The following is a 22,341-nucleotide window of genomic DNA, read 5'->3' as shown; positions in this document are numbered from 1 at the left end:
TTTACCTAAGATGGGAGGGTCGCAAGGACTTTGGAGGGCAGCATTTGAATTAAGAATGACCTGGAGAAACTGGAGAATAGGTCTGAACTCAACAAGATGAAATTCAATAAAGACAATTGAAAAGTACTTAATGTAGGAAGGAACAATCAAATGCAGAACTAGCGCAGTGGCAACTGGTGACGGGGAAGGAGGCAGTACGCCGGCATACGCCCCATTCTGCCTGTGGAAAGACTGGACAATCCCTCTTCTGCCTCAGGTGCCATTTGCCCCTTGCTCCGCCTCCCCCACCTTTGCTCCAACCCCAGGGCACTGGTGGGGCAGCTGCGGGGAGGGCGTGGGCTGGGCAGCTTGCGTGGTGCTTCTCTCTGGCCATGCTGCTCCAGGGAAGGGGCAGGACTGCCCTGGTGCTCCTCAGACTCCGAAGTGGTGCTGCTTCTACGGAGCTCCAAGGCAGTCCCACCCTTCCCCTAGAGTGGTGCGAGCTGGGGTCACCTGGCCTGCACCTTCCCCGTTGTCGCTGCTGGACTTCCCCGCTCCCTACCCCCAATCCTTCAGGCTGCCTTGCTTGGGGGAGGGATCAAGGGGGGAGCAGGAGCGGGGCTTGGAGAAGAGGAGGGGTATCAGGGAGGGCTATTGCTTGCAGGAGGCATAAGGGATCTGTCGAAAAAGGCTTTCTTTCTCGACAGATCCTCCTCTAGACTGCCGCTTTTTGCCGACAAAGTGCTGAGTCTGCAAAACATGGCGGCCATTTCTATGCAAATTAGGTGCGGGATATTTAAATCCCTGCCTCATTTGCAGTGTCAGCCTGCCTAATCTGCATCCCTCTGCCGACAGAAGGATGCAGTCTAGACATACCCCATGGCTGCGTCTAGACTGGCAAGTTTTTCCACAAAAGCAAATGCTTTTGTGGAAATACTTGCCAGCTGTCTACACTGGCCGCTTGAATTTCCGCAAGAACACTGACGATCTCAGGTAAGATTGTCGGTGTTCTTGCGGAAATGCTATGCTGCTCCCGTTCGGGCAAAAGTCCTTTTGCGCAAATGCTTTTGCACAAGAGGGCCAGTGTAGACAACGCGGTGTTGTTTTGGGCAAAAAAGCCCCGATGGCGAAAATGGCGATCGGGGCTTTCTTGCGCAAAACCGCGTCTAGATTGGCACGGATGCTTTTCCGCAAAAAGTGCTTTTGCGGAAAAGCGTCCATGCCAATCTAGACGCGCTTTTCCGCAAATGTTTTTAACAGAAAAACGTTTCCGTTAAAAGCATTTGCGGAAAATCATACCAGTCTAGACGTAGCCTATGTGTGTTGAAAGTGGGACAAGAAGAAATGGGCTTAATCTGCATCAAGGGGGGTTGTGGAATCCCTGTCATTGGAGGCGTTTAAGAACAACTTGGACAAACACCTGTCAGGGATGGTCCGGGCTCAGTATAGGGGGTTGGATAAGATGACCAGTCGAGGTCCCTGCCAGCCCCACGTTTCTCGGAGTCTGTCCCTCTATAACGAGGTGCAGCAGGGAAGCCAGCTTAATCTTTTGTATACCCTTAGCCCCTTCCCTCAGAATGATCCATGTGTATTGCAGGGCCCCACTGGGCTGATGGAGGCTAGTTCGGAGCTGAAGACAGCAACTCTGCGAGCTGTTTGGCAACCGAAGGGTTGGATTTGGCCTCCACTGAAAGGCACTAGGACAGTGGAGGAGTTTTCCATCGTACACAGCCCCTTTCTGCCTGACATGCGGCCCTACAGCATTTGCCCTCTTTGCTGAAGCGTTCTGGGGTAGAGATGAGTGGCTGGAGACAGCAGTGCACAGGGCAGCTGGCCAAGCGGTAACCGTGCCTGTGCCTAGAGGCCATCCGCTCTGTGGCTGCTGCTCCTACCCCTTTCACAAGTGCTGAATTCATCCGTGGGGGGCTCTAGCTCATAATGCTGCTTTGAAGGGATGAAAGAAGCTGGAAAGCAGCAGCTCCGACAGCCAAGGCGCGTTCCGGGGCTAATGACCCACTTTCCCGGGATTTGAGAGCTCCCCGTGCCCTCCCCCCTCGTTGGTGCCTTTCTGGTTTTGATATACAGGATTGGGACCTCCCGTTAGGCCCTGAGCCAGATTCTCTGCGGTAGCCAAGCTCCACGCGCAAGGGAGAGGGACTAGGAGAGCTGGTTGTGGCCCTGGGATGGGGACTGGACCACACACTGGGATGCCTGCTGGGGATTCTCTCTCCGAGGCCTGGGAGAGCATCTATCCCTTTGCACTCAGAACACACAGTCCTGAATCATCACATTCCTCGCAGCCCCAGTGAAGTGCAGCCCGCTGTGGCGCACTGGGGGTGGAGACACGTTGCAGAGCAGAGAGGGACATTTTGCTTCAGGACATTAGGCAAAACAATGGGGACCCCTCTCACCCATGACACACAACCATCGTGAACTGCCTGCAACTGCCAGACCCTAAGCTTAAGCCTTTGGCTGCTGGGATTTCACGTGTGATGTTTTAACCTCTGAGCCATCTGGGTGGTGTTGGGGCTGCACAGCCTCGGTCCTCCCAGCTACTGCCTGATCCCCTCTTTCCGACTCGGCCGGGAGCCCCGAGCTCAGTGCTGCTTACGTGAACAATCAACATGTTGTTCTAACCTCTCCTGTCAAGGTAGGAAAGGGCACTTCATCACCGCTTCCTGTTGCCTAGGCAACGGCCCGCTGTGGTGAGCATCCTCTCTTGCTGTAAAAGACTCTACTGAGCGCTGTGTGTTTGCCTGACATCAGCCAATGGGCTGCCAAAGGGACATCGCAGAACGCTGAGTTAAACAGAAACCTGATTGAGCGTAGGGATTGTATTCTTAGAGGAGACCAAGATATTGTGATGCTTCACGTACCATTGCCGGGCGATGATGATTTGTCTAGTGTTTATGTGCTACCTCTGCTGGATAGAACCAGAACTGCCCAGCTGTGTGTCATAGGCCTCATCCTGCGACCAGCTCACGGAGATTCTCTGTTCGCTCAGGTGGTAGGGTGCCATGTTCTTGGAGCAGGAGGCTGTGAATTTCACCTGTCCTGTTGCAATGGTGTGTGGAACAGCAGCAGCCATGAAGTCCTAGAGAGCAATCTGTGTCATTATTGGTTAAGTGCTGGCAGCACACTTGGGTCTTCACAGACCAGCATACAAGCCCTGATCCGGTGAGTTTACAGTCTCCAACAGCCACGAGTGAAAGAGGCCAGGTGCACCCAGCCCAGCGGTGTCAGCTCCTTGAACAGATTGTCCCTGACAGGCATGGGAGAAGCAGCATGGTGTGAAGGCGAGGAAAAGACTAGAGTAGAAGCCGTGTCTAAGTACCGGTGCAGTGCTCAGAGAAAAGTGGGGTAAGGACTTAGAGCAGGGATGTGGGAAAGTGTCTTTCTCCTTCACAGTCAAGGGCTACAACAGGGAGGGTTTTTGTTGTTGTTTGTTTCTCACTTGTATGCGGTCCCCGATTGATTTTTCTGTGGGTCAGCGACCCCTGACCCAAGAAAGCGACTCCTGAACCACCCCTGCTCTAGTGGGTCCCATTTTGAAGGTTTGGTGGTTACCACAGCAGGGTAACCACCCAAAAAAAGAAAACAACGGGCCATCTCACAGCTCACAGCAACCGCTGCTCACGGTCCTCAACTCCATTGTATTGCCCAGGACAATGGGGGGCCCGCTTGTAAATGAGGACCAGGAGAGTTCTGCACAGCCCCCGCCCTGGGGAAATTGCATTTGTTGCTCTCCAAACATTTGACTGGGATGGGCACGTTCCCATCATACATAGCGAGCCCCTCCTCTCCCCCCACACCGGTTCGTGAGCAGAACCCCCTGTTTGCGCCTGTAAAACCGCCCATCACTAGGAGGGCCGGACGCTTTGTTCCTGCAGATTGTTCCCCATTCAGAATCAATAGACACCCCCCTTCCCGATTGTATTTTACTGCCAGGCGGGTTCACATCGTGCAGCCCCAGTGAGGAACGGTACAGACTGTGCAGCTCTGGGCAGTGAAAGCCGCCTGCCTGTGGAAAGGACTGTGCTTGCTTCACACTGCACTTTGTCTCATGCAAAAGAGGGGCCCAATCCGACAAAGGGGCCTAGCTTCCGTATCACCCTCCTGGGCCTGATCCTGAAGCCCAGATTGTGGTCTGCCCTTCTGCAGGTGAAGTCTGTGGGAGCACTACCTCTTGGATTTGGCCCGCTGAAGCCAATGGGAATCGAGGGCACTCTGCAGTAGATTGAATTGTGCCTGCAGCATCCAGTCTGCGTTGCATGGAGCACAACTCAGTGACGGTTTTACGTGACATAGGGGAATTGCTGGGGGGAGCGCTCATGTGGCAGGACCGTCAGGCAGCATTGTTGGAATTACAATTCGTCCACAAGTTCAGTTCTCCCGCTGATGGCCTTCTCAATCCAGATGAGGGATGGCTGGGACATTATCAACCTAACATTCAATGAAGGTGCAAACAGCTCTTTGTGTAGTACCCTTCCTATCTATTGCTATCCTTTGATCCTTATCTGCTTCTTTTTAACTATCCAATCTTCAGGTGCTTATAGATTGCCAGTTCTGCTGACTTGTTTTTCCCTTTGATATTTTCATACCCTCTGCTCCTTGTTTCCCGACCCCCTCCTTTTTTTCCTTCCCCCCTCTCCCTTCTCCCCTATTTATTTTGGGTCTGCACATCCTAAACTCAAAACTCTGGTCATCTGAAGAAGTGGGTTGTGCCCACGAAAGCTCATGATACCAGCTACATGTTTTGTTAGTCTATAAAGTGCTACCAGACCATTTGTTGTTTTTTAAGTTTGTCAGGCAGCAGAATGGCCACAGCTCAGCAGCCCTCTCCTGCTCTTCCAGAGGGACACCCTCCTCCTGTTTCCCCGGTGCTGGGCAGGGGAATTCAGTCTCCAGGGCTTCCCTGCTGAGAGTATGTCTACACAGCAGTTTTTTCAGGAAAAGGACCGTATTTTCCAGAAAAACAATACTTACGTCCACACTGCTATTTCGTTCTTTTGACAGTGGGAAACTTCATTCTACAAGGAAGAAGCCTTTTTCCGAAAAACCTTTTCGGAAGAAGGCATGTGTGGACGTGGAAGAGAGTGTTTTTTCGAAAGAAGAGGCCTCCAAGGAAAAGCACAGGTGCCCTGGTGGCCACTCTGTCCATAGTATTCACAACTGAAATGCGAGATAACGACCAAACAATGTGGATGCTATCTTTCAAAAAAGCATTTCGCTTTTTCATTGCACTTCTGCTGTGTGGACGCTCTCTTTCGAAATAAGTTTTTCCTGAAGATCTCTTCCAGAAAAAGCTTCTTCCAAAAGAAGCCTGCAGTGTAGACATAGCCTGAGTCTGCCGTGGGTGTAATTTGGCATGGATGAGGTGACCATCTGCCCTTGAGGAACTGGTCTGAGACCCACAATGCTCGCTACGTGCAGGCCACTGAAAAGCTAACCGAGCAGTGTGGGGAGGCAGATGACTTCCAGGGGGTACATCAACTCCTCTAGATGTTTGCCTACTTTGACAACAGGCTGCATAAAAATCACTATCCAAGACAGTACAAACTAAAATGTCATGCGGACAATGACTTGTTTGTACTGCTCTGCGCACTTTACTCTGACATTTAAGTACAATATTCATAATTCAGGTGATTAGTTTTATAACTAGAAGATTTACCTGGTGTTGCTCAGGTCCTTAATTCAATTAATTTTTTTTTCTTCATTTAAATCGTTGCACTGAGGTGGGGCTGGGGGCGAGGGGTCAGTATACAGGCTGTGCTGGGGAGAGAGGACAGCCCCAGGCCTCTCTCACTGCAGCACCTGCAGGCCAGGTGAAGAAGCACCTCTCCATAGCTGCTGCAGCTTCCGCAGGCACAGCTGGGTTCATCTGCTCCCTGCACTCCCCAGCCAGATTGAGGAAGGGAGCAAACTGTGCACTTTCCCCTCGCTCCCTGACAAAGGGGAGCAGCCAACAATGTTCCTGTATGAAAGGGGGGAAGCTGCAACCCCCCCATGCCCATCCCATACCCTATAGGGTGCATGTGGAGTTGGCAACTTGGGGCTATGGCAGTCTTGGATGATGAGGTGCAACCCCCGCCAGTCCCTTTCACCTGCCTGGTGATTCTGTGTCTCTTCTGTATGGTTTTATGCCTCCCCGTACGCATCGGGGTTGTGTGTGTGAGATCTTCAGCCCCTCCTCCTCCTCCCCGCACAACCAAACCCTGACCTTGCTTTAAGTTATGCTAAGAGGAAGCCGCCTACCAAATCTGGGGGCCCTCGCTCTTACCGGTTAGGAGACGTTCTTGAACAAATAGACAGATGGACTCGCTCGCTCATAGACAAACTCTCTCAAATATCTAGTAGATAAAATCATGAGTGGTGTAGAGAGGGCTGATAAAGAAAAGTTATTTATTAGTTCCCATAATAGAAGAACTAGAGGACACCAAATGAAATGAATGGGTAGCAGGTTTAAAACTAATAAAAGAAAGTTCTTCACACAGCGTGTGGTCAACCTGTGGAACTCCTTGCCAGAGGAGGCTGTGAAGGCTAGGACTATAATAGAGTTTAAAGAGAAGCTGGATAAATTCATGGAGGTTAGGTCCATAAAAGGCTATTAGCCAGGGGATAAAATGGTGTCCTTGGCCTCTGTCTGTCAGAGGCTGGAGAGGGATGGCAGGAGACAAATCGCTTGATCATTGTCTTTGGTCCACCCTCTCTGGGGCACCTGGTGCTGGCCACTGTCGGTAGACAGGATACTGGGCTAGATGGACCTTTGGTCTGACCCGGTACGGCCGTTCTTATGTTCTTATGTTCTTAGATGCTATGGTGAAAATGGGGAAGTATTTTTTTGCCTGATTTTGTAAGCCAGCTGGTTTTCAGTGAGGTGTAATGTGGGGTTTGCAAGACAAGTCAGACTCCTGAGGGGGTACCAGAGTCTGGGAAGGTTGAGAGATACCAGGAGAGAAGAAGGTTGGATTCTGAGCTGCTGGAGGCAGCTGAATGGGGACCCAAAGGATCCTGTTGCAGCCCCGAAGCCTTCAGTCCTGAAGCTGGCTCCAGATCAGCCTGGTCCCTGGCGTACATTGGAACAGCCTTGGAGCTGCTCTAAGCCACACCACCTGCTAGAGTGCTTAGAAGCCATTCTGGCAGCTTGCTAGTCCCACAGTGCAGGGAATTCCTCTGTCGGCTTGAGGACAGCTTTGCTTTAAGGCCTAGCACAAAGCTGTCCTAGCATATCCATGAGTGAGAATCATTCAGTCACTGTTGATCCGACCTGGCCTTGAACAAGTGTCTGGGAGGTGAAAGTCCTGGTCATGAACGGCCAGCGGGTGAACCTAGGGCCGGGGGAGGCAACCTCCTAGCCCTACCTCATAGACTCATAGACTTTAAGGTCAGCAGGGACCATTATGATCATCTAGTCTGACCCCCTGCACAGTGCAGGCCACAGAATCTCACCCACCCCTCCCAGAATAATCCTCTCACCTATATCTCAGATATTGAAGCCTTCAAATAGTTTGAAGACCCCAAGATGCAGAGAATCCTCCAGCTGTGATCTGTGCCCCATGCTACAGAGGAAGGCGAAAAACCTCCAGGGCCTCTGCCAATCTACCCTGGAGGAAAATTCCTTCCTGACCCCAGATATGGCGATCAGCTAAACCCTGAGCATGTGGGAAAGACTCACCAGCCAGACACTCAGAAAGTTCTCTATAGTAACTCCTATCATCCCTCCATTGACCTATTTCCTACTGATAATGAATGGTCAATTAGTTACCAAGATCATGTTATCTCATCAAACCATCCCCTTCATAAACCCATCTAGTTTAATCTTGAAGCCAGATAGATCTTTTGCCCCCACTACTTCCCTTGGAAGGCCGTTCCAGAACTTCACTCCTCTAATGGTTAGAAACCTTCGTCTAATCTCAAGTCTAAACTTCCTACTGGCCAGTTTATATCCATTTGTTCTTGTGTCCACATTGGTATTAAGCTTAAATAATTCCTCTTCCTCCCTGGTATTTATTCCTCTAATATATTTAAAGAGTGCAATCATGTCCCCCCTCAGCCTTCTTTTGGTTAAGGGAAACAAGCCAAGCTCCTTGAGTCTCCTTTCATAAGACAGGTTTTCCATTCCTCGGATCATCCTAGTGGCCCTTCTTTGTACCTCTTCCACCCAAGGCTCCGCCTCCTGTAGGAGCCACGCCCCTCCCTCACCGCAGGGGCAGGTCTCCAGCCCCCGCTGCGTGAGCACAGCTTCCGTGGCTCCTGAGTATGGGGAGGATGGGCAGAGTGCGGTCCCATTCTTTCCGGTCCCAGAGCGTGGGGAGGGTGGACAGCACATGGTCCCAGCCTCCTCAGCCCTGGAGTATGGAGAGAGCAGGAGGAATAATGGTAGTTCAAATTAGGAGCTTTAATTCGAACTGCCTAGCCCGTGCCGCATGTAGCCGCGTGCAGGTAGTTCAAACTACTGGGCATTTAAAAATGGCGGCGCCCGGGAACATGCAAATAAAGCCCGGGATATTTTAATCCCGGGCTTCATTTGCAAGTTCGAATGACTGCATTAGCCTCCCTAGTTTGAACTAGGGTGGCTAGTAGAGAGATACTCTCTTAGATTTCTTCTTCCCAGGTGCCACGCTCAAAGCCCACTGCCAATGGGGTGATGGAGCAAAGGAGAGGATGCTGAGTAGAAGAAGGAAGCCTGAATTCTGGGAGATGGAGGGATGTTAGTTTCCCCTGCCTAGGTGTTTGCTATTGCACCACACAAGAAGCCAGCGGGGGCAACTCACAGTGAAGTTTGTCATTTGCTGCCATGGAAACAGGTTGCCATAGTGACTCAATTTGCCCTACAAGGGAAATTACAGGAAGCCAACGGAAATAAACAGAGGGAGTTTGAAATGCACCAGGCGCTGCTCCTGTTAGTACAGAGAAAAATAACCCATCTGTTCTTGCCAGATCCTGCTCCCTGGCCTCTCGCCCTGCCCCAGTGAGGGAGCGTGCCAGCAAATCACAGATGACCGCACCAGTGTCATTTTGAGGATGGTGTGGTGCTTTTAATGGGGCGGAAAGTTGGTGATAACCCAAGAGACCGATTTAAAACAAACAAACCCCAAAGCCGCCTCTCTCTGTTCATCCCTCCAGCTTGAGCTGTCTGCAATCGCAGGCTCTCACAAGCGGACAACCCAGCTCACAGCCCCATTTCCACATCCTTTCAAGCACATCATTCTGCGTTTGCTGCCCATGTGCAGTCCCCTGATTTTTGGTGAGAACCTGCCTCTTGCCCAGAGCGTGAAGAGATGAACTTGGTGCTGGATGACATGGCTGGGTAGGCCAGGAGACACAGTCCTGTGGCTGCAGGAGCACAGGCAGCTTCTGTAACTCCCCCGTCCTGGGAGACTTTGTTCATAGTTGTAGACCCTCTGGCTATGTCTCTGTGCAACATCCTCCCCCAATGTAACTGGAGAATCATCAAGCAGGTTCTAGTGGCTTTCAGATCTTGGTCCTAGGCTATTGAACATTTTTTATCAGTGGTCTGGTAGAACACATGAAATCCTCACCGATAAAGTTTACACATGGCACAATGATTGGAACAATCTAGGAACAAAGAAAGCGGGCCATACGTATACTATCCTGGGAAGCAGCGACTCTAAAAAAGATATGGGGGTCATGGCAGATCACTAGCTGAACATACCGTCTCAGAGCGACATACTGACCAAAAATGCTAATGCAATCGTTAGATGCATAAACGGGAATCTCGACTAGAAGTAGAGAGGTTATATTGCTTCTGTATCTGGCGCTGGTGTGACCAGTGCGGGAATATTAAGTCCTGTTCTGGTGTGTCCATAATTCAAGAAGAGTGTTGGTAAGTTGGAAGCAGTTCAGAGAAGAGCCACGTGAATGATGAAAGGCTTGGAAACATGTCTTAAAGTGATAGCCTCAAGGAGCTCAACCCTTTTAGCTGAACAAAGAGAAAGTTAAGGGGTGATGTGATCCGAGTCTATAAGTACTCATGGCAGAGAGAACAAACCTGTGATCGTGAAGGGCTCTTCAGTCTAGCTGACAAAGGCATAAGAAGATCCAATAGCTGGAAGTTGAAAGGAGAAGGCACATGTATTTAATAATGGGGATAATTAACCAACAGAGCAACTTACCAAGGGTTGTGGGTGGCATCTCTGCCACTGGTGAATTTAAAATCACGACTGGATACTTTTCTATATTACATTGTCTCGTTCAAACAGGAGTTATTGTGGGGGAAGTTCTCTGTCCTCTATTATACAGGAGTTCAGACTAGATGATAGGGATGTGAATGGGTAACCACAGGAACAGCCCCCCGCTGTGCTATGGGCCTGGCCAGGAGAGCTGGGAGCCCCACATGAGGCTGGAAGAGCCAGGAGTCCTGCAGAGCCAGCAGCCCCATGGGTTGGGGGCTGCGCCAACCAGGAGCAGTCCCCTGCCCTGGATCCTGCTTAATCAGTTAACTGGTTAAACCTAACGGTTAACCGGTTAAGTGATTAAACGGGATTTTACATTCCTACTAGATGATCGCAACGGTCCCTTCTGATCGCGGAAGGTGTGTGAGTCTGTGCCCGCTCTGCAGGGTGGTGCATTAAGAATCAGGGTGGAGCTGTTGCACGCAGGGCAATGGTGGGGGAATGGTGGTTTACGTAACCCTGTGCAGCCTCTTCAGAGCGAGGAGCCACCCAGTTCACAATAGCCGGCTCTTGTGGATGAGTTGGTGTCCAAGCAGAAGTAGGGCAGGGAGCTGGGAGTTCAGGTGGACATTGCTATTCTGGGCTGGACCATCAGTCCAACTAGACCCGTATCCTACCTCATGCACTCAGGATGCTCCACAGGAAACCCAACACTTTCCTCTACCTCCTCCCCACCCCCATAATGCACCTGGCTAGTTGTGCTTTGCTGTACATGGTGGGGAGGGGCAATGTCTTCCTGGCTTCCCCAGTCCACCGTCTTCTGGCCTAATGCATGAAAATAGATTGCCCTTTACGTGCTCCCCGCTCTGCATAACTGCAGATGTTATTAGTGGTAATACAATTACCCAGCTCCTTCTAGAAAAATCCAGCTCTACATCTGGTCAGTTTTACTTTGAAGAAGTCACAATTAACAGCCTCACTGCAGGTCTGTTGTGATAGATAACCCAATTATTTTTAGCCAGCATTAGTTTCCAGGAAGAAATATATGTACAGTATCCATGCATGACATCATTCGACTATTTACTACGGCTGTTTGCTAGAATGTGGTATAAATCAACACACACTTCCACTAAGTAGGACCCAGCAGTAGCACATGGACTGATTGCACAAGATGGGTCGTAACTAGGGATGTAAAAAAATCGTTTAAAAATGTAACTGTGTAGCCGCAAAAAATCCTAGCAGTTACATGGTTACACTCACTGCGGGCTCTGCAGTGTAAAGCTTATATAGAAGTCCACAGCAAAGTCTCCGCCTTCTCAAGAGTGGGGCTGGCACCCCCTACTGGCCCCGTTCGGGGAGCCAGTGTGTAACTTGCGCTGGGGGTGGGTTGGACCTGCCATGGAGAGGGGCTGATCGGAGCAGCCCCTGCCTGTGGAGGGCAGGGAACTGCTCCAGCCTTTACCAGTTAAGCCAGTGGTCCCCAATGCAGTGCTCACAAGTGACATGGCGCCCGCCGGGGCATTTATGTGCACCCGCCGAACAATCTGGGCCGGCCCCACCCCTGGGCGTGTGGCGCATGCGCAGCCCCACCCCCGGACATGAGGCGCGTGAGCGGCCCCACCCCTGGGCACCTGAAATCCCCAAAAGGTTGGGGACCACTGAGTTAAGCAATAAGGGTGAGGCTTAGTGGTTAACCACTTAGCCATTTACATCCCTCGTCGTAACACGGAGGGGAAAGAGCAGCGTGTAGTCAACCTGTGGAACTCCTTGCCAGAGGAGGCTGTGAAGGCTAGGACTATAATAGAGTTTAAAGAGAAGCTAGATAATTTCATGGAGGTTAGGTCCATAAAAGGCTATTAGCCAGGGGATAAAATGGTGTCCTTGGCCTCTGTTTGTCAGAGGCTGGAGAGGGATGGCAGGAGACAAATCGCTTGATCATTGTCTTCGGTCCATCCTCTCTGTGAAACCTGGTGCTGGCCACTGTCTGTAGACAGGATACTGGGCTAGATGGACCTTTGGTCTGACCCAGTACGGCCGTTCTTATCCATTGGGATGATCCGAAACAAAGAAGAGGTGACCAGGCTTGATTCTCCATTGCCTTGTGGCGTCGCTCACACCAGAGCAGGAGTGTGAAGTCTGGGCAGTTCACTTTGGTAGCTTTTGATGCTCACTTTACTTGGCTGTCCCTGTGCGTGCACAAAGCGTAAGGCAGTGAGGGGACAGGTCTACTGTCACCAACAGAAGCTGCAGGGGACATTTTAGGGAGCCGGCACATGGTCCCTCCTCCCCATTGGAATTTGGCGTGGACTAACACCCTTATTCTTGCAAAAAGCTCCCTGACTTATTTACAAGTCCACAAGTGGCTGGGGCTTCAGTGTGACATCTTACTCCAGGGAGCTGCAGTCCTCTGGATGAATTGATGTCCAAGCAGAGCAATAGCAGGGGGCTAGGAAGTCAAATAGAAGCTGCCATTCTTGATTAGTCCAATCAGCCCAGCTAGTCCTGTATCCTTCTTTAGTCACTGAGGATGCTTTAGAGAAACCCAACTCCTTCCTCCCGCATAATGCACTTGGTTAGTTGCACCACTCTCGGCATGGTGGGGAGGGGAAATTCCTTCCTGACCCCACCAGTCCACCATCTGTCACTATGAAGCATGAGAATGGATTGTCCTGTGTGTGCTCTCTCCTCTGCATAGCTGCAGCTGTTACTCTCTTTATACAAGAAATGGAAGAAGAAGGAACTCCACAGAAACGGAGCGGTCAGGGAATTGATTATTAACTCTGTCCAGCACATCGGGCCTAGCTACAGACATTAATTGTTTCTCCAGCTGCTTCGAGTTTCTGCAACATGAAAGTCAGTAAGGAACTCTAGAGCAGGGGTTCCCAACCTTTTTTGGTCCCCATACCTCCTTGGCTTTTAGTAAACCTTCCCGTACTCTCTATTCAATATGAAAGGAAATAAATTCTAGACTCTAGAATCCACAGCTTTTTTCACTAACACGACTACTTTTGGAATATTTCAATTAGGATCATCTAGATATTTACCAAATATTCCCCATACCCCTTGACAAGCTTCTCGTACCCCAGGTTGGGAACCCCTGCTCTAGAGGATGCATACGTTACTTAAAGGGATACCACCTGACTCTACAGCCTCCTCACAGCAGCCTTAGCCATTGGCTCAGCATTGGCTCAGGCCACCTTAACCACAGCACTGCGGCACCTTGGTCTTCCGTAGATGCCAAGGCCACAAGGAACCACCGTGATCATCTAGTCTTAGCTCCTGCATAACACAGGGCCAGAGACCTGTCTACAGCAGAGGTTTCAGGAAAACATCTCATCTTGATTTTAAAAGTGTCAGGGATGGAGAGGCCACCACAGCTCTTGGTCAGTTGTTCCTGTGGTTAATTACCCGCGCTCTTAAACATGTACGCCTTCTTCCCAGCTTGAATGTGTCTCGCTTCAACTTCCATTCGCTGGATCATGTTAGACCTTTCTCTGTGAGATGGGAAAGCCCATTATTAAATATTTGTTCCTATGTATTTCGAGTCCCTAGTCAAGTCACCCATTACTCTTCTCTCTGTTAAGCTAAACAGACTGAGCTCTAAGGCACGTTTTCTAAGCCTTCAGTTATTCTCATGGCTTCTTGAATGGTGGATGCCAACACTGGACACATGATTCCTGAAGTAGTAGCAGCAGTGCCGAGTACCGAGGTATAATAATAACTTCTCCTCCTACTCTAGTTTCCCCTATTTATATATCCCAGGATCGTATTAGCTCTTTTGGCCACAATGCCATTGGGAGCTCACGTTCACATGATAATCCACCACAAGCCTAAGGTTCTGTTTACGCTGGCACGTTTTGCTCCAGAAACTGCATCTTGGTGACAAAACGAGAGTGTTTACACGACAATGCAATTTTTATTAGGAAAAACACCTAGTTTTGTCTTTTCCACTCCCTTTATTGTGGACAACGAGCCAGTGTGGACTCTGCTGTTTCTTTTGTCGAGAGAACTGGCTTCCACCACTATCCCACAATGCCTGCCCTGATGGCTGTGCTCAGTGTTTTGTGATCTCTGCTGCCCTGTAAGCACTTGCTCCTCCCCTTTCAAAGCTCCGGGAAGTATCTGATGACTGCATGAGCTGCTGTGTTTGGGGGCTAAAGAACAAATCATTGGAATGCTCCTGTTCTGCCCTGCACTAGAAACACGGTGCCAGGCTGAATGCTGCTGCAGGGGGAGGGCTGGAGGGACTACTGTGCCACTTTGACATTCCTCAGCACGAATCGCTCACAGAGCTATAAGGGAATCCCAAAAAGTGCAGGGATCAGTTCTGCCTTTTCACAACACTGCCCTGTGGGATGCTTACCTGCATTTCTTTGCTCTGTCTGTCAACAGGGTGCTAGCAACATAGCCATGAAATGTCGACAAAGGGAGGGAGAAAAACAGTTTGACTGGTTTTCACTTTTGCCGACTTTTGCATGTCGACAGCACTTTTGTTGCCAAAGCTTCCCAGGGTAGACACAGCCAAAGTCTTTTTCAGAGTCACTGCTTCCCAGGATAGAGCATCCCTCTCCCCCCCCCAGAACTATGGTCTGCAATCCTTTTTCCTAGATATTTATAGCTACTTTTTGCCATATTAAAAGGCATGTTATTTGCTTGGTCCCAGCTTACTAAGAGATCCACATCACTGTGAATCAGTGGCCTGTTGTCTTAATTAATTATCACTCCCCCAGTTTTGTGTACTTTAGCAGTGAAGGTTTTGTGTTTTCTTCCTGTTTGTTGATACAAATGTTAATTAGCACAGGGACCTGGCTAGTAACACTCCTTCTGTGTCAATTCCCTTTTTATAATAACATTTTGAGACCTGTCAGCTAGCTTTTAATCTAGCAATGGGCAACCTAGGCTATAGAATGGCCCTCCTTCATCTCAGTGGGCTGCAAAATTGTTGTAAGCAAGATGATCTCCCGGGATGGGGTAGTTTTGCTAACTGCGCTTGTGTACTTAGAATTTGCAGGGTGTGCCAATTGAACTGGAGCAGCACTTTGACTGGATATGCAGGACTCTTACAGTCAGTGTTGTGTGCACCTCTCTCCCTGTACCCTTGCTTTATGTGTGTGTCACTTTAGTAATACCCGTAGGGAAAAGAATTCCATGTCCGGAAATCAGCAGAATCTAGCAACGGAATCTAGCAATCTTGTGCCTGGGCAACGGTAAACAAAACGTCTGGCGGGCCACAGATAGAACCCTGGTGAGCCATACGTGGCCTGCAGGCTGACGGTTACCCCCCAGTGCTTTAATCCATTTAAACTTGAGATCTGCTGGGAGCCTGGTGTGGCTCTCAGATGTAGGGCATTTGAGCATGCCTCCTGCTTGTGTCTAGCCCCTGCGGTCATAACAGCTGCTAATTACAGGCTGTAGAATTAGGCCTTTCTCTCAAGTGCCTGGAGAAGATCTCCTCTTTTGGTGGAGAAGGCCTTGGGGTCAGTCGCTGTGGTAGATCAGATGAAACTCGGAAGATGTACTTCTGCTTAACCATGTCCGCACATGCTTGCAACTGCCTAAATCTTCCATGCAATGAAGTGTAGGTGCCCGGGGGTGAATAGTTTGAGGCCACAGTCGCCTGTCCTGACTACGTATTTTGAGCAGACTCCTAGCCCTACATGGAAGGCTGGAATCTTCTCTCACACGCTGGTGTAATTCCAGTGTGACGTCACTGTGACCGCGATCCGCACCAGGCCCCCAGAGCTGCTTCAATCTCAGCGGCTAAGAGCTGCAAAGTTGGCAGCCTGCGAACCCTGGGGGAGCTCACTCTTGGGCTGTTTGCTGCTTCGCCTGGCTCCCTGGGAGCAAGTAGCGGAGGCTGCAGTGGGGTTAATTGGATCATTCTCGGCTGCTGTTTTAATGAGGATGAGTTTCTCCGAGATTCATTGCCGGCTTATGGACCTAGGACCCAGGTTCGAACCTAGCTCAAGACAGCAAATACCTGATCCTCAGGGGGCTGTGGAAAGTCTGGATGTTCTGAATCTAATTTCTATGGCACATGTGTGTATAACACACAAACCCCCATTACAACTGGCTCCCTTGAGAGCTGTCTCAGTGAAGAAGTTATAGACTGATGGGGTCTGGAGAGTTCGCCCCCAACCACCTCGAGAGGGGTCTCTCCGAGTCATAGCAGAAGGAGGCTTCTCTGGGTCTTTGGGATTTGCACAGTGCCTATCTCACTAGCACCTGAGCAGCCCTGAGCAGCCCTGTTGTCTAACCAGGTGCCACTTTGTGGCTGGAGTAATTGCTCAGAGTAGTTGGGTCACAGGGCTGAATGCCACGCGTCACACACCACGGCTACTCAACTTTGGAAGCCCCGGGGGCCACAATGATACTCACAGCACATGCCGAGGGCCGCAACTTAAGTGTGGCTGCGTATACACACAAATATATATGCAAATAGCGTCTTTCACACTGACGGGCATGAATACAAAGATGAAGGCAAGACTGCACAACACAGGGGCCCCATATAAGTCAGTTCTGCTGATATTCATAAAATGCAATATTTACCCGATTTCCACCTCTATGACAGCAATTTTAATGAGCAATGGCAGTCCAGGAATTTAACTACTAAAACACCATCTGCACAGAAGACCATTGTATTGACTACTCTTTTGTTTTGGTTCCCACCTCCGGGCTGCGTGTTGAGCCCGGCGTAAACCCAAGCTGCACCGTGGGCAGCAAACAAATGGGCCACAGGCCACATGGGGGCCACGGGCCATGTGTTGGGTAGCCCTGGATTAGAACGTCAACTGGATTTGAAAATAGACTCACAAATTCCAGTTAAAATTACTCCTTGTGGCAAAAAGCAAAACACAACCTTCTCCTCTCCCCCCTGGACAGTTTTTAACACTTGTGGGGGGAAGGGTAGCTCAGTGGTTTGAACATGAGCCTGCTAAACTCAGGGTTGTGAGTTCAAGCCTTAAGGGGGCCATTTAGGGATCTGGGGCAAATCTGTCAGGGGCGGTACTTGGCCCTGCCAGGAGGGGACAGGATGGGACTAGATGACTTCTCAAGGTCCCTTCCAGCTCTATGAGATAGGTATGTCTCCATTCATTATTACTGGATGTGGGGCACTGCTTGTATGCATGTGTCCTGTCTGGTTCTTGATGAGAATCTGCTACTATAGTCTTTACAATGTCCAAAAGTGAACAAAGCACCTCCCAGGGCAGACATGTTGCATATGCTCCCCAGGGAGATGATTTCACAGAGGGCTTGGTCCAGGGAGGTTGTGTGGTGTAGTGGCTAGGTCAGTGGGAACCAGGAAATATGGGTTGTATTCCTAGCTCAGCCACTGGCCCATTGTAGGGTGTCAAGCAAGTTGCTTCCATTCCCCAATCAGTCTTAAGTGGGGTCAGCTAGCACTCAGGTCCTAGTCTCCTGCTGGGGGGGACTGGGACAGACCTCAGGTCCAAGCCATCTGTTCCTGCAGAGAGGATGCAGTTCAATCCATAGACCCCAGTCAGAAGCTCTGGCTAGTGTAGTGGGGAGACATTAGCAAGAGTGAGAGACCCAGGTATACAATGTCGTGTGGCAGCTCAAAGCCCGAAACACTGAGTACGCAAGCCCTAGTTCTGTACACCCAGTGTAGACGTACCCTAAGGGTATGTCTACACTACAGCACTAATTCGAACTAAGCTAATTTGAATTAGTACATCTAGACTTAAAAACTAGTTCAAATTAGCATTTTGCTAATTCGAACTAGCATGTCCACATTGAGTGGACCCTGAACCGACCCTGAACCGAGGTTAAGGCTGGCGGGAAGCAGTGCCGGCAGGGCATGAGGTTAGGACTTAGAGCATGGAGCTGCTGTCTCAGGCTAGCCGAGGGCTGTGCTTAAAGGGACCCGACCCCCACCCCAGACAGACAGTTCTCAGGGGTTCCCCACTCGCTTGTCTAACTCGATGAGGGACAGCAAAGCAGTCCTGTCTTGGAGTGCCCTGAGTGCCCACACTCGGCACATCACAGCACTCGGCCATCAGCCCGGCTGCACTTGCTGCAGGCTGCCATCCGGGGGGTCAATCAGGGGGCTGTCAGGATCCAGGAGACCCTGAAGGAGAGCTTCCACCCCGAGGAGCCCGCAGAGCCACCCCAGTCCTCCCCATCGGGGGCTCGTGCCCCATTCCTCCCTCACCTCCTTCCACTTACCCCTCCCTAGCCCCCCTTCCTGATGTAAGAAATAAAGGACACGTGTGTTCAAAAATAGAAACTCTCTTTATTTAACCAAACTGGGGAGGGGGGATTAACCTGTGGGAAGACTGGGAAAAGAAGGTGGGAGAGGGTAAGAGAGAGGGTGGGAGAGGGGAGGGGAAAACCTGGGAGGAGGGAGCTGGAAGGGGGATATCTAAAAGGGTGTCACAAGGAGGAAGGAGAAAATTTGTTCCTCTTGGTTTCTGAGGACAGGACAAGAGTAATGGGCTTAAAGTGCAGCAGGGGAGGTTTAGATTGGACATTAGGAAAAAATTCCTAACTGTCAGGGTGGTCAAATATTGGAATAAATTGCCAAGGGAGGTGGTGGAATCTCCCTCTCTGGAGATTTTTAAGAACAGGTTAGATAGACATCTGTCAGGGATGGTGTGGAGCTTGGTCCTGCCTTGAGGGCGGGGGGCTGGACTCGATGACCTCTTGAGGTCCCTTCCAGTCCTATTATTCTATGATTCTATGAATCCAGGGGAAGATGGAGGAGGGGAAGTATAAAATGATGGTATTCCCACACCTTCAGTACTGTGTACAGATGTGATCTCCTCACCCCAGAAAAGATATTTTGGCCTTGGAAAGGGTTCCGAAAAGGGCAACTAAAATGATCAGGGGTTTGGAACAGGTCCCATATGAGGAGACTGGGACTTTTCAGTTTGGAAAAGAGGAGACTGAGGGGGGATATGATAGAGGTCTATAAACTCATGAGTGGGGTGGAGAGGGTGCATAAAGAAAACTTCTTCATTAGTTCCCATAATAGAAGGACTAGAGGACACCAAATGAAATGAATGGGTAGCAGGCTTCAAACTAATAAGCTAAAGTTCTTCTTCACAAAGCAAATAGTGAACCTGTGGAACTCCTTGCCGCATGAGGCTGTGAAGGCTAGAACTAGAACAGAGTTTAAAGAGAAGTGAGATAAAGTCATGGAGGTTGGGTCCATGGAGTGCTATTAGCCAGGGGGTAGGAACGGTGTCCTTGGCCTCTGTTTGTGGAAGGCTGGAGATGGATGGCACGAGACAAATGGCTTGGTCATTGTCTTCAGTCCATCCCCTCTGGGGTAGCTGGTGTTGGCCGCTGTCGGCAGACAGGCTACTGGGCTAGATGGACTTTTGGTCTGACCCAATACGGCCGTTCTTATGTTCTTATGTTCTAAGCTCAGGGCTCAGGGTCGGGGGTCTCACTGGACCACTTTGATTTTCATGCAAACCTGCTCCTGGGTTCGCATGTGGCCTTTGGTGGCCAGGCTGGCACCTATTCTGCCCTAGACGGTCACTTTCCTGTGCCTAGTGCGGAGGTCGTGGACATTGGAGGCCTCCCCCCAAACCTGGATGAGGTCCACGATCTCCGCACTAGACCAGGCGGGCGCCCGCCTCTTGCAGCCCTGAGCAGGCTCCCGGGAGCCGCCAACCTGGTCCCGGGAAGAGGTGGAGGGCTGGGTGGCAGCGGGTGGCTGGCTCGTGCCGTGCCAGGTGCAGGGTCTGTTGGCTGGGTGCAGGCAGGCTTGCACCTGGCATGGGCACCGTAGCCAGACCCTGCCCCTTTAAGGGCTCCGGGGCCGGGAGGGGGGCAGAAGAATTTCCCTGGTTGTGCCCAGAGTGGCCACCAGGGCATGCTGGGGAGGGCTAGCCTCCCACTAGTTTGAATTAAGTGGCTACACAGCCCTTAATTCGAACTACTTAATTCGAACTAGGCGTTAGTCCTCGTAGAATGAGGTTTACCTAGTTTGAATTAAGCGCTCCGCTAGTTTGCATGTGTAGCGCCTTTTAAAGTTAATTCGAACTAACGGCTGTTATCCAATTTGTCTAAGGATATGTCTAGACTACATAGTTTTTGTAGTCAGAACTGTTCTGTGTCTAGGGAACGCGTTTGCTTTTACGCTTTTTTTGCAGAAGAGCAAGACATATCCTTAGACAAATTGGAGGATTGAGCCAAAAGAAATCTGATAAGGTTCAACAAGGGCAAGTGCAGAGTCCTGCACTTGGGACGGAAGAATCCCAAGCGTTGTTACAGGCTGGGGACTGACTGGCTAAGTAGCAGTTCAGCAGAAAAAGACCTAATGGCATATTAGGTTGCATTAGGAGGAGCATTTCCCGCAGATCTAGAGAAGTTGTTATTCCCCTTTATTCGGCACTGATGAGGCCATATCTGGAGTATTGTGTCCAGTTCTGAGCCCCCCACTATAGAAAGGATGTGGAAGCATTGGAGAGGGTCCAGCGGTGGGCATCCAAAATGATTAGGGGGCTGGAGCACATGACCTATGCAGAGAGGCTGAGGGATTTGGGCTTATTTAGTCTGCAGAAGAGAAGTGTGAAGGGGGATTTGATAGCAGCCTTCAGGATAACTTCCTGAAGGGAGGTTCCAAAGAGTATGGAGAGAGGCTGTTCTCAGTAGTGACGGATGGCAGATCCAGGAGCAATGGTCTCAAGTTGCAGAGGGGGAGGTCTAGGTTGGATATTAGGAAAAACTATTTCACTAGGAAGTGGTGGAATTTCCATCCATAGAGTTTTTTAAGTTCCAGTTTGACGGGAACTGGGCTGATTTAGTTGGTGCTGGTCCTGCTTTGAGCAGGGGGCTGGACTTGATGACTCCTGAGGTCTCTTCCAGCCCTAGGATTTGGTGGCTGTGTCTACATTGGCACCCTTTTCCGGAAAAGGGATGCTAATGAGACCAGTCGGAATTGCAAATGCCCCGGGGATTTAAATTTTCCCCGCGGCATTTGCATGAACATGGCTGCTGCTTTTTTCCGGCTCGGGGCTTTGCCGGAGAAAAGCGCCAGTCTAGACAGGGATCTTGCGGAAAATAAACCCTTTTCTGGAAGATCCCTTATTCCTACTTGAAATCAAGAATAAGGGATCTTCCAGAAAAGGGTTTATTTTCCGCAAGATCCCTGTCTAGACTGGCGCTTTTCTCCGGCAAAGCCCCGAGACGGAAAAAAGCAACAGCCATGTTCATGCAAATGCCGCGGGGAAAATTTAAATCCCCGGGGCATTTGCAATTCCGACTGGTCTCATTAGCATCCCTTTTCCGGAAAAGGGTGCCAATGTAGACACAGCCAGCGAGTCTATGATTCTATGCGTGTGTTGACTTAGCTTTGGTCTGCCCTGAGCTCTGGTTTATCCACTTTCTCTTCTCGCCACTTCAGGAACGGCTGATGCTTTCCATCCTGCCCAAGCACGTGGCAGATGAGATGCTAAAGGACATGAAAAAGGACCCAAGCCAGAAAGAGATGCAGCAATTTAACACCATGTACATGTATCGCCATGAGAACGTCAGGTAAAGGACATGCCTTGCTCCATGGTGGAGGGTTGTTGAGCTCCATGTGATATATGACGTCTATGGCAGTCACCTTGTCTGAACTCAGTTCAGTGATGAATAATGCACATTGGAAGGAATAAAATGAATGAGCTGGGTGCATTTCGGGGGGTTAAATTAATTGTAACCAGGAAGGGGGAAAAACCTGAGCTGTATAAAGTCCGGTGCTCAGTCTCACGAAGCACACAAGATGTTTGGCTGCATGACGAATGAGATGAACAAGAAGACTGAGGCGATTTTAATGCCATTCTGTATATCAGTGGAGTATGCTCCCATGCTGCACTAGGGATGTTAAATTGTGTTTAATCAGCTAATCAAGTAACTGATGGAATTTCCATCGACTACTCAATTAGGTGATGAGAGTGGAAACTGCTGAACCGCAGCAGAGTTAGCTCATGCTCCGGGAGCTAACCCCACTGCAGCTCTGTCTTTTAAATGTAATAAGAGCCATCAGGCTCTTAGTACCTTTAAAAGGCAGAGGTGCAGCGGGGGGGACCAGTCGCAAGCCGAGAATCAGCTGTCCTGGCTGATGCCTGGTTCCAGACGCTGCGCCTCTGCTTTTTAAATGTATTAAAAGCCGCCATTTAAAATGTATTAAGAGCTGCCATTTAAAAAGCAGAGGCGCAGCGTTTAGGACCGGGTGCAAGCTGGGACAGCCAAGCCATGCCTCTGCTTCCTC

At 50.2% G+C, this 22,341-nt stretch overlaps 1 protein-coding gene across 2 annotated transcripts in view; it reads left to right on the top strand.

Moving 5' to 3' along the window:
- ADCY3 (adenylate cyclase 3) overlaps positions 1-22,341 on the top strand; it is a 112,209-nt gene that overhangs the window by 59,087 nt on the left and 30,781 nt on the right. For both annotated transcript variants that reach the window (XM_075923299.2, XM_075923298.2), the window contains one exon: positions 21,493-21,623. In XM_075923299.2, the coding sequence (XP_075779414.2) occupies positions 21,493-21,623 (131 nt within the window). The remainder of the gene's footprint in view (positions 1-21,492; positions 21,624-22,341) is intronic.

The sequence above is a fragment of the Pelodiscus sinensis genome, chromosome 3 (assembly GCF_052426305.1).
Source record: "Pelodiscus sinensis isolate ZL-2025 chromosome 3, ASM5242630v1, whole genome shotgun sequence".
Classification (NCBI taxonomy): Eukaryota; Metazoa; Chordata; order Testudines; family Trionychidae; genus Pelodiscus; species Pelodiscus sinensis.
This window is presented reverse-complemented; position numbering and strand designations above follow the sequence as displayed.